Source organism: Cyprinus carpio, chromosome A2 (assembly GCF_018340385.1).
Source record: "Cyprinus carpio isolate SPL01 chromosome A2, ASM1834038v1, whole genome shotgun sequence".
Classification (NCBI taxonomy): Eukaryota; Metazoa; Chordata; class Actinopteri; order Cypriniformes; family Cyprinidae; genus Cyprinus; species Cyprinus carpio.
This window is the reverse complement of record NC_056573.1, coordinates 24866130-24879067: the sequence shown is the minus strand read 5'-3', so window position 1 is coordinate 24879067 and position 12938 is coordinate 24866130. Positions and strand designations below refer to the sequence as shown.

The 12938-nt window shown below is 32.8% G+C and overlaps 1 protein-coding gene across 4 annotated transcripts in view; it reads right to left on the bottom strand.

The window, feature by feature from the left end:
• LOC109100627 (calcium/calmodulin-dependent 3',5'-cyclic nucleotide phosphodiesterase 1C-like) overlaps positions 1–12938 on the bottom strand; it is a 66487-nt gene that overhangs the window by 12825 nt on the left and 40724 nt on the right. For all 4 annotated transcript variants that reach the window (XM_042712116.1, XM_042712117.1, XM_042712120.1 and 1 more), the window contains 5 exons: positions 7324–7437; positions 4996–5178; positions 4177–4243; positions 2703–2819; positions 2479–2619 (listed from right to left, as the gene is read on the bottom strand). In XM_042712116.1, coding sequence (XP_042568050.1) covers positions 2479–2619; positions 2703–2819; positions 4177–4243; positions 4996–5178; positions 7324–7437 — 622 coding nt within the window. The remainder of the gene's footprint in view (positions 1–2478; positions 2620–2702; positions 2820–4176; positions 4244–4995; positions 5179–7323; positions 7438–12938) is intronic.

Genomic DNA, 12938 nt, shown 5'->3' with positions numbered 1-12938 from the left:
GAAAAACACCAGTGTGGAGGGATATGTTAATGATGTGAGTGAGTGCAGGTACAACTGCAGGAGAAATGGCTTGAAGGAGATTAGATGGAATAGGTTCAAGAGGACAAGTAGCAGGATGATTAGAAAGGATGAGTTTGGAGACTTCTGCCTCAGAGAGTGAAGAGAAGGATGTGAATGAGTGTATGTTTGCTGATAAGATGTGCTTGACAGATTGTGGTGTGGAAAATTGTACACTGATGTTTTAAATTTTATTAATGAATAATAATAATAATAATAATAATAATAATAATAATTAATTAAGTAATACTTTACTGACATGATAGCAATGAGTTTAAATGGTGAGCAAATGGAGACTTCTGTTAAACTTCCCATCTTCTAAGATGTTTTTCTTGATGAAAGAAATATCTGAGACAAAGTTGATAAGAATAAAACAAATGTGACTGAAAAATCAGTTTAGTCCTTAACTTAAAACAATAAACAGATAAATAAATAAATCAGTGGTTTCAAATTAAAAAAAAAAATAGTAAAAGTAAAACATTTTGTAAAAAGTTTTAAAATTAAAACTTATTTTATAACAACTACTGACTCATCTGCTTTTTTATTCCTTATTTTAAAGAATTTAAGAAGAAACATACGAGACAAAGTTGATATTTAAATAATACATAACAGACTTAAGTCTGGAGAAATAAAATGAAGCAAAATAAAATAATTATGTGGTTTTAAAATAAAATTCATCTCTATACCTTTACTTTACAAACAACTATTTACTCATCTTTGTCTATTTTTATTTCAGAAGAAACAAAAGAAGAAAGAAGAAACATCTTAGACAAAGTTGATATTTAAATAAAACATGACTGAGAAAATAAATAAATACATACATAAATAATTCTGTGGTTTCAAACTTGAAAAAACAAAGGCACACAATCAATGGCAGAAGAATAATGAACGTGTGTTGACAGACAAGCTCTGAAGGACGCCGAGCTCTCAGCTGCTCACTGCATTCCCTCAGGACTTCATCTTAATATTTAATTACCTATTAGAGAGACTCAAGTTCATTTCACTCTGGTGTAAAATGACACCAGCTCACCTCATTTGTCTTGAGTCACGCGTGCAGAACCAACACTGAAGTGCATTGTGATGAGAGAAGTGTTTCTTTGTGAGTAAGCATTAATTGTGTTGTAATGACTAGTCAAACGGAAGATAAAGCGTTTTGGGTCAATGACATGTTAAGACCCTCATATGAGTAAACAGTGTGAGGATTCTCTCTGTTTCTCTTCAGGAACTGCTGCTTTATGATTGGCCTGATGATTGTTCATTTAAAAGCTTAGTGTGTGTGTGTGTGTGTGTGTGTGTGTGTTTGTCATCAGAATTAATGATTATGCTGCTGGGTTTTTGAACAGTTACTCTTGAGTTTGTGCCCACAGGCTTCAACATGTTGTCACAGTAACATTATCAAGATGATTAACACTGTATCTGCATTAGCGAGTGGAACAACGTAACATTAGATCATTATAATCAACAAGCTGGTCTACACAGCAAGAGCACGACACGAAGCATTGATAATGAAAGGTAGCGACTAAGTGTTGTTATATTGTGCCGCTCTAAACATGAGATAAGTGTTTACTCAACACTGGTATTTTTAACTAAAACTACAACTATTAAAAACTGTTCTTGGTAACTGAAATAAAGCTAAAAGTAAAAAAAATAATAATAGGTTGAAGAAAAAAAATTACTAAAACTACAGCTAAAATAAATTATACAAGTTATATAGAAATAAAAAAAGAGCAAACTAACAAAAATAAAAGTACATAAAATTACTAACTTAAAACTAAAATGAAAACTGTACTAATAAAAGTTAGCTTAAAATGATAAAAAGACAGCATATAAATAATACTAAAACAAGAAAAACTGTAAAACAAACAGTACATATGTACAGTACAACAGTACACAAACACACACACACACACACACATATACATATATATATACTAATTTTGGAAAATGTGTATTAATAATAAAAAAGCAGTCTACATTTGATTATTATTTTATGCATTTAAAATAAATAAATAATGTATATAATAAACAAATAATATAATGAAACAAATAAATGTTTATATTTGATTTGAGATAGAAAAATTTATTTGACATTTACATGTATAAAAAGTGATTTTAAAAACTATATATATTAATTAAGAAATTATACTTTCTTAAATTGTATTATTATATTTTATTTAATTTTCTTTATTATATAATAAATTATTTATAATCAACACCTCTCTAATTTCATCTGTCATCTTGTATGGATTATTTCACTGAGCTTTTGCAGTGTGTAATGGGAATGTCTTCCCCATGAAGTAAATAATTATTATATTATAGTTATTATATTAGATCAGTCCTGACCTACTGACCTCTTGACCTAATTCACTGCAGTCATGGACCTGATGTGATCTTTGTGTGTTTGTGTGGGTTTCAGCTTACCACCATCCCCGTCTTGAGGAGCAGGTAGTGTACGGTCTGTGTGACGTCGGCTGCGTGTATCAGGTTGTGGTAGGGGTTTTTATGTTTGCTGTAACCCACTTCAAGAGCCTCCACAAATGAGACGAGTGCTGAGACAGGGATCTGTCAGAGATACAGTGTTAACAATAACTCTAAAAAAGACCATTACAGCCCTCAACTCTCACTTCAACAAGAGCTGTTTTCACCTTGAAGCGGCTGATGAGGTCGTATCGAGTGAGGAGCTCGTAAAAGATGAATTTGAGTGCGTGGTCACCGCTCGACTCGTTCAGAGCAAATACATCAAAAGACCACTTATCCACATGCTGAGAAGAAGAAACAGAAACAGCACAAGGATGTTGAGTGAACTGTTCCTTTAAGAGTAAATAATATTTTGGGCACTTTCATGTCCCTACATTTTAACCTTTTCTTTTTTGTTACATTACAACTGCCTTGGAAACGTTGAATTATTCCTTCATTTATATTTTCAAGTGCTTTTATGTATATTTTGTATCGTTTTACCCTTGTCTCAAGCCCGACTTTCAATCTTAAACTATGAAAATCCATCATAAAACATTTATTGTGGAAAAGATTATTCACTTTTAAACAAATTATGATAGTCAGAGGTGCCGTCATTTCCACGATGAAAACACAATTTTGCCTCTAATAAAGTTTTATGAAAGTGTGGTGTACTTGTTTATCTGGAAGAAAAAGTGTTTGTGAAAAGCTTGACATGAAACGTGTGAGGTATGGTGTCAAAAATGGTAGAATTATTTTTCGTAAGTTTATCAATGTTGATCATATTATCATAATAAAATTATATAAAATTATTAGAATACAAAATGAAATCAAATACATAATATACAATAATTACAAAATAAATATATAATCAAATTTAATAATTGTATTAATATTTTTATCAGTATATTTGTTTTATAATTTTTTATTAATTTTAATAATTTAACTTAAATGTAATCATTTTAATTTGTACTTTTAATAAAAATAAATGAATTAATAAAAATATTGTTTTTATTAATATATAAACATTTTTGTTGTATTATATTATAAAACTATCAAATTTAAAAATAATAAATAATACAACTATTATATGACAAAATTAAAAAAATGAATGAATACATACATACAAACATACAAACATACATTGATTTTATGTGTGTCATTTCCAATCAAGCTGCAATTTTGTTGTCATATTAGACAAGAAGTGTGAAAACATAATTTTTTGTATTTAAGATACATGGGTTGCTAGCTATGAAATTACCTTTAGCAAGGGAAATGACTTTTTTTTTTTTCATTTTCAATTTATTTCCACTACAGAATGCTGTTACACAGTACATAATCTGAGATATGGTGGAAATGTTCTTGGCTTTCAGGGGAAAAATGACAGAAATCTTCTGTGATGCATGTAGTGTATATCTACTGTTGGTCACTGTTGGTGAACAAATAAAAAGTACATGAAAAAGTATGACTCAAGTGAAAAATTATATTTTAAAAGTTTTTTTTCTGAAGTCCACATGGGCAAAAGTAGCCAGAGTTGAAGAAACACCCATTTATTTTTATTTTTTTAAATTGTGTGTGTGATACTTGGAGAGCAAAACAAAGAGAAAGAAGCTGTGAGATAAAACAACGTCTGTTTCTAAGAATGAAAGAGAGTGTGTGTTTTACCTTAAGCACTGCTATGACAGACGGAGGGTAACTCAGTCCCACCATGTTAGAGGTTCTCCGGTACATTCTGTTAGAAAGAGATTAAAACATCAAGTGAAAGCGGCAGCACAGAGCGCAGACTCTCCAAACACAATGTCATAATCTTCACCTACAAAACCCAAAACATCAAATGCAGAGGACAACCTGTACTTTCTTTAAGGAAATGCTTTGTCAAAGCAATGTATTTGTGCAGTGTTGCCTGAATTGCATTAAAATTTAATGAAATGATGCTAACAGATGAGAGTGAGACAGAGAGAGTGATTGTAGTTATTCAGACTTGTCAGGAGGCTGATGTATATGTATACACCGACTCACTCGGAGCTCAACACATAGATTTATAATCATTTCACAGAAGACTTTAATGCTGCCTGGTGAGGAAAAAAAATGTCCTGAAGAGGAAGTAGATTGATTCGTGAGCACTGGAAGATTTTGGCTTGTGTTCTTGGTTTTAAAGTTACAAAAATTACAACTAGATGTGATTTATTTTTCAGTGTGGATATTATTAGCTAAAACAAAAATTATTAATATATGTATTTTTTTAACTATTAAAATCAGTTTTGGTCATTGAAATAAAGTTGAAATAAAATAAATATTAGGTAAATTATAAAAGAATTATGTGTATATATATATATATATATATATATATATATATATATATATATATATATATATACATACAAAAGGAAAACTAAGGATCAAAGAAAAAGATTTTTTACATCAAAATCTGAGCTTTTTCGATTCTAGGCTGTTTTTAGCATATTGCTTTGCGTTTAACCCCACCTCTCCACGAATATCCCAGCCTGCACTGCGTGTACAATGCTGCGAAATCGCGGCTTCTCTTCCGTCCGTCGCAGCATCAGCCCCATCTGCCGCGTGAAGGTGGAGGCCAGCCAATCACGGACCTCTGACGGCACAGAATCTGATTGGATGTCGCTGAGCTCATCCTCGGTATCGACCAATCGCCTTAGAGAAAGAGAGAGAGGGAGGGAGGGAAAGAGACTTTATACACGTCATCACCACTTACACTTAAAATATCAGCTGTGACAGGTAATTGTTGTGCATATAAGGAGGATAAATGACTATTTATTCTTAATCTAAACTGTGATTGATGCTCGAGCCAAGACCTACTGGTTTAGGACTAATCCATCACTCATCCGCATAATTATGGTAATAGCACGTGTGTTGTAAATTTGCTTTGGAATGGCACTGGATTGACATCTAATCATTTTACACAGCTAAAAACATCTTCACAGCAACTGTGCAATAAACATCTGTGTATCCAGACATAAGCTCTTATGATGGATTTAAAGTCCACAACAGTCATAAATCACAGAGCGAATATGAATCTGATCAGACCGGACTGGTGGTCTCTGTGGTTTGGCATGAGCGGGTTTGTAGTAATCCCGGACCGCAATGACTTTACAGTTACATAATTCCATAAGCTTTTATCATTTCTGCCATCTAAATGTTCACAGCTGTTATTCTTCACTCTGCACATCAAAATAAAGATATTAGTGGCACTCGAGCGCTGTGATGGAGCGCTGCATCGCCCCGCAGAGACATTAAATACTATCATTGAACGTGAATGAAATGGCACTGATAAGGAATCTTCTTTCATACTGCAGGTGTTCGTTTATGTGCTCTCAATAAGGCTATCAGCATGTTCTCATGTCCACACATTTATTTATTCATTTAGCAATGGCTTTTATCCTGATGAAAACATGTCTGGGTGACATTTCAACCCAAAATAAGATATTTTCTGTTATATTTTGTATAAAATAAATTGAAAATCAATTTAATGAATTATTATTATATATAACAGTTATATACAGTACATAACATAAATATTACATATTATTACTGAAAACTAATGAAATTTATTTTATGAAAACTCACATACACACACACGTTTGTTTTTGTGAAAAGTGGGGACATCCCATAGGCGTAATGGTTTTTATACTGTACAAACTGTATATTCTATCACCCTACACCAACACTACACCTAACCCTAGCCCTCACATGAAACTTTGTGCTATTTCAGATTCTCAATACACTCCATTCTGTGTGATTTCTATGCGTTTTGAAAAGTGGGGACATGGAGTAATGTCCTGAAAAGTCACCTTCTCCTTGTAATACCTATGTTATACCCTTGTCATTATACAAATTTGTGTCCTGATATGTCACAAAAACACGCGCACAAACACACACACACACACACACACACACACACACACACACACACACAAACGCGCGAGCAATGCATTCTTAATAGTACTAAATATGCTTCATTTTAGATTATTATTATTAAGGTTTTTTTTTTTAAATTCAACCAGAGAACAGCCTGCAAACCCTCAATATGGTAAAGAACTATGGTATTTAATTGTGATACCACACTACTTTAATAGCATGGACTGTGTGATTATCATATCCATATACCATGGCATCTGCATGGCACTTTAAAGGTAAAGCAATAAAAAAAAAAAAAATTGGTGGTCTTTAAAAAAATTGTTGAATCTTTGTCCAAGCAGAAATTTACATTTTTAGAACGTCTTGCTTAAGGACACAGCATAGCGTTGATCCCTGTGACCCTTCACTCAATCTAACAATCTTGGGATTGCAGCACACAGATCTTTAACTGCTAATTCAATCGATCTCTATCTGAATGAGTGAATAGCTTAAGGCTCCATTAGACTGATCCTGGACTAATTTTACAATTTTCCCTTTACAAGGACTCCATTTAGGGATTGTGTGGAAAAGCTGGATCAGCATCTGACATGGAAAGACTGAATAATGCTTTGTTACAGCTTCGTGAGCAATGCAGCGGAGTCAAACATTTGTGTAGAGAAAAAACTGCCTGGAGATGGTTATTCTTCATAAATGTACCATGTAGTCCAAGCAGTTACTTTGCAAATTAAATCTTTTATGAAACAGCATGAGAAAATGTATATGTTTGGAATGGTGTAGCAGTATTCCACTCAAAACTTATTTATTTTGAAGATAAGAGTCTCAACTTATTTATAATTTCTGGTTGATTGCCATTGGTTATATTTCAAAGGTTGGCAACAGGGAGTGGGAAAGTAAAATAACAGTGAAAAACCCACACTTTACCTTGTTTCCTCAATATAGACTGATTCCAAAACAGTTGCAGCATATTCCAGGTTTTTCTTCAGGTCTACGAGAGACACCTCTCCCCTCTCCAACTGTTTTATCAAGCATCGTAATCTGGAAAACAAGCACAAGCACATACATTAATTCTAAAAACACACCTAAATGGCTGTTTATTTTATAAAGCAATTATTTGAGAGCACCAGCCAACGTCAGCGTGACAAATGCAGCACTTATTTCTGCAAAACAATGATCAATATTAAAACATAAAAACATAAATCCTGAAATGCACCAACAAGAAACTACCTAAACCGTTCATTTGTTTATTTTATATATCAAAAAGGATGCATTACATTTGTCAAAAATTACAGTAAAGACATTTATTATAACACAATAATTATATTTCAAATAAATGTTGAACTTTCTATTTATCAAGAATCCTAAAAAAATGTATCATAGTTTCCACACACGCACACACACACAAAATATATATATATAAAGCAGCACAACTGTTTTCAACATTGATAATAAAAAGAAATGTTTCAGAAAATCAGCACATTAGAATGATTTCTGAAGGAATATGTGACACTGAAGACTGGAGTAATGATGCTGAAAATTCATCTTTGCATCACATGAATAAATTACATTTTAAAAATATCTTCAAATATAAAATGGTTATTTTAAATTGTAATAATATTTCACAATATTTCTGTGTATTTTTGATCAAATAAATGCATCCACAATGAAAATAAGAGACATTTTAAAAAAATCCTACCAACCACAAACCTTCAAACTCTTATGGAAAACTGACTGAAATCTTTTTTTTTTTTTTTTTTGGTAGATGTTCAGAAGTGTCACAGAAGCTCATCTTTATAAGACTGAGCTTGATTAATTGAGCTTTTAAGGCTGATTGATTAACTGAAGCTGTTGGTCTTATCAAATCCATCTTCAATATCCCTCTTCCAGGAAAGACTTTCAAGCCAAAGCACTCAAAAGCTCTCCGGTGCTTGATGTGTCTGTTAAAACAATTAGACTGTCTGAGGAAATTTTAATGGAGAGAAAAAAAATTTTTATCATTAAATAACAGCAAAATTATTAGCTGAAGTGGAATTAGTCAGATATCAGTGACAAACGGTTATGCTTTTTAATTACAGGCCTGGGGTCACAACATGACAGGTCAGATTATTGAAATATCTGGTAAGATTCAATGCAGTTTGTTGATGGGTGCTAAAAGGTCACAGATTCAATCAATTCATTGGTTTCAGATTTGTGCACAATACACACAGATACACAGTTGAAACATTACTAGAGTGATTTGATCTGTCAATGATCCTGTATGGACTGCCAGGTTAACATTATATGCTTGCTGGTCATTTCCCACAGGCTACCTACCACATATTTGCAAATATTTATCTGGCATTCATATGTTACATTTTTATCTTGATGTGACAGTTGTGGGCAATACAGAAGCACAAACTGCAGCTGTGTCCCACCTGCGTCCACCGGCACAGGTAGTGCTTTCTACCGTGAAAGTGATTTCACACCTGTAAGGCGGCTGGACAGCCGTCACCATGACAATCACACAGCAACGACGTGCCATCGATGCTTTAGGGTCAATGCAATCACGCAAGAAGATTAACATTTTCCACTCAATGGTTTGACAGCTGCCTGCAGATAAAAAGGACAAACCGAACCCAAACAGCTCTGTTCATCACGACACCTGATTACAAATCACTCTCGTATGCCTCAATCAATCCCAACTTGACTGTTTGGTATGTAAGGTGAAATAAAACACTGATGTTTCCAACTGTGTCAAATCAGAAGACAACTTTTTTGCTCAGAGGTTCCTCAGTTCCTCAATCAACAGTTCAAGACTTAAATGACATCTTTCATGGGTCTCTATCGGCTCTTAATTTAATCACATTGCTGTCAAAGAAAAACAGCTGAAACCATTTAAAATGAAAACAATCAGTGTTAGTATCATTGATTTAGTATAGTAGTTTTTGTTAATATAGGTTTTTTTATATTTATTTTAAAAAAAATTATATATATATATATATTTATTGTTTTCACCTAAATGTTAAATTTTAGTAATTTTGTTGTGTTTTTGTCTTTTTTAGTATTATTTTTAATTTAAAAATATGTCTACATAGTATATTTATTAGTTTCAGTTTAATTATTGTAGTACTTTATCTTAAACTAAATGAAAATGAGAAATGGTCCTCTGGCAACAAGCTTAATATAAGTTTAAGAAATTTTTAAAATATTTTATTTTCACTTTAATTTTAGTGAAAGTTTAAGTAATTAAATTATTTTTATTATTATTATTTAAAAAATGTGTATAGTATTTACTAATTTTTATTTATTTGTTTTATTTAAATTAATTTATTATTTATTATGTTATTTCATATGTATTATCATACATGAAGTTAAACTGCATAAACTACCTTGACTACCTTGGCAACTAACTTAAAGTAAGTTAAAGGGTTTTTTGTATTTTATTTTATTTCAGTAACATTTATTTTATTTTGAGTATTGACATTTTTTTATGGTTTTATTTTTGTTTAACAATAATAACTCTACAAGAGATCTTATTTGTCTAGGGAGTTCCACATGCAAATTGCTATAGAAAGATTTAAGATGAAAAATAACATTGTGTTTGAGATCAGGGAGATAATGCCATCCATCAGAAGCACGGCAACAATAGCCGTCCTTAACTCTCTGCACACAAAGCTTGTTTCTGTCGGGACTGACAGATGTCTCAAGACATGTGGGTGGAACATGACGTTTGATTGGATGAACACAGCCGCCCGTGTCAGCAGCTGCCAATCAAGTTCAGCAAAGCAAAATCAATTCATGAGAAAATTCAGCAGATTATTTTTTGCCACAGGAGAATAACTGCAGCCTCACCTCAGATACACGCTTCAAATACCGTACAGGGAAAATCTGTAAAATAATTTGTTTATTGTTAATTGCGGCCAAAATCTCAGTGCATCCCTACTCTACAGTAGCTTACTCTTGAAACCTAAAAGTATTGTTGGCTCTTGTACACTATAAAATTGTTGCTGCAATTGACTATCACAACTTAAAATTTAACATTAGAATAACCTTCAAGCATTTTACAAATTCACAGGAATTAGCCACCAATTCGCCAGAACATAAAATAGTTACGAATTGCCATGAGACTGTGTTTTGAAAAAAACAGATGTTTGCATGCCAAAGTTTGTTGGGATGCTCAATGATACTCAAGTTGACTGGCTAGAGCTAATGGCCTTTACATTTACGAGCATTGAGAATTATTATATTAAATATTAGCCCCATTCATCCATCAAATGAGCTTTTATACAGTATCTCATAGAGAGTGAGAGTGGTTAGAGCCCATAGTGTGGCTTCCATTTTGAACATGGATTGATCCAACGGGCTATAAATTCAGTCTCCCAATGCAAAGCCACCATTCACACTGACTGCTCATGAGATATTCATGCAGAACTGCTCAATCGCTTTGAGGCAGGCCATGTTTTCATGGCTAATGAATCTCCAATTGAATTTGCATCGATGTGAGTGAAAAAAAAATCACAGATGCTGCAGGTTTAGGCTGTTATGAATACTGAGGGTTTTAAAGAAATTTCAGAGGATATTGTCAATGATCTGTTCATGGGAAGAGTTCATCTGTAAGATATTGAATGTGCAAACAAAGTCAAAAGTGTCTAAATAAAAGAATCCCATTTAGCTAGACTTTTAATCACCTGTCAGGTAAAAATCCCACCAAAGTCTGACAACTTAAAGTAATAGCCAAGGTTTTAAAAGTTAACTAAAGTTATAACTAAAACCAAGAAAAACTAAAATTTTCAGTTGATGTACTTAAATAACTGAAGCTAAAAATAATAAAAAAATTGACAATTAAAAAAATACTAATAAACAAAAAAAGAAAATTAATGTTCTATTAAATAAAAAATATTAATAAAAAATAGCATTTCAATTATACTAAAATAACACTGATAACAGCACACCTCTTTGTCAAAAAGCTAGATGAATTTTTAACGTCACATATCGAGTTACACGCTTAAGTTTAATACATACAACAATGGGTTTGTTTAAATCCCCAGCCCTCAGTACTGTATGAGCAATAGCAAGCAGCACTAACTCAAACACAGGGGACAGCTAAACTGAGTTTTCTGTATTTGATTCAAACCACAGGCATCATAAGACCCGCTTCAATCTTCGTTTAATCTTTGGCCCATTATTTTTCTTCCTGGAAACAGTTTGAAAAGCAGAGAAAATGTAATGGCCAAACAATCCAACAGCTTATTAAAGCACTGATCTCTGAGCGGGGCAGCAGAGGGCAGAGCCACAGCCAACACACTGAGATTAAAACCACAGACGCACACAGAGCCACCGCTCACACTGATGCTCATTTCTATACAGATGAAAAAAAGATTTAAATCTTTGAAGAATCACTTTTCAGTGTGGCATTTTATAGCATGCTGCATGCATGACGCAAAGAGTCAATCTATGATAAGTGATGCAAAACCTTGACAATGTGCTTGCTTACTTCTTTTAGATTATAAAATTGTGGGGAAATAGAGGGGAAAATAAATATTTATTTCAAGAATTTCAATTTTTTTTAACAGTGCTAAAAGTATTGTTTACTCATTTTTATGTGCATTTTTAAATAATATAAATTATAATAAAAAAAGTTTATATATTTGTTCAAAATATTTGATGTCTTTCGCATTATATCGGCTTTTTAACTTTTGTAACAATTAAGAGGTTCTTGGTAGAAACTGCAAAAGTATTAGCAAACAGTTACTAATCTGCAGTATGTACACATAAATGTGCGCTTTTACTTTAAGCAATTATGCTTGTGTTTTTTGCCCAATGGACAATAAAGAGGGATAATAAGAATCCCACATACTCACATTAAAAGAGGGACCTGAATCATATCTAGGAACCACATACAACATCCACCTAAAACATTGAAATGTCTGCTTCAACTCCTATTCATTATCCACTCAAACACTTGCAACCCATTTTTCTTTGAAAGTATTAAGACCTTTTAGAATTCAAAGGTTTATGAGTGACTCTAGAAATACATAAATGAAACAACATCACACTAATTCACCTTCTCTGTTTCTCTCTCTCAGTGGCTGCCAATCAGTGCATTAAGGGTCAGACTGGGCAGGAAATCAATTAATGACGAACGATCTGAAATAATGATGGAACACTGTGTTGCCAGGGTCTGGAGAAATGTCAGCGCATTGTTTTACTGACAGTTAATGAGAGCCTTAATGAACAACATACTCTCCATCTTCACGGGTGAAAGTCCAGACAGAAGGACAGACAGAGAGACTTACACACCATGGAGTAAATATTTCTGTTTCATAATCACAGAAAAATGTGGCAACAGAAAAATGACAGAATTCCAAATGGTTGCATTTATGATCAAACATGCTGCCATTAGAAGAGGAAGGGAGCTGTGATGTAGCGGTTGGTTTTAAATAAATGAGAGTTAAGTACTTTTCTGAGGTGACATAACTCGCTGAATGGAAGATTGAACTGCATAGATTGTACTGCATGTTAGCTTGCTTATTGTGCTGAAGAGCATTATTTAAGTCCAT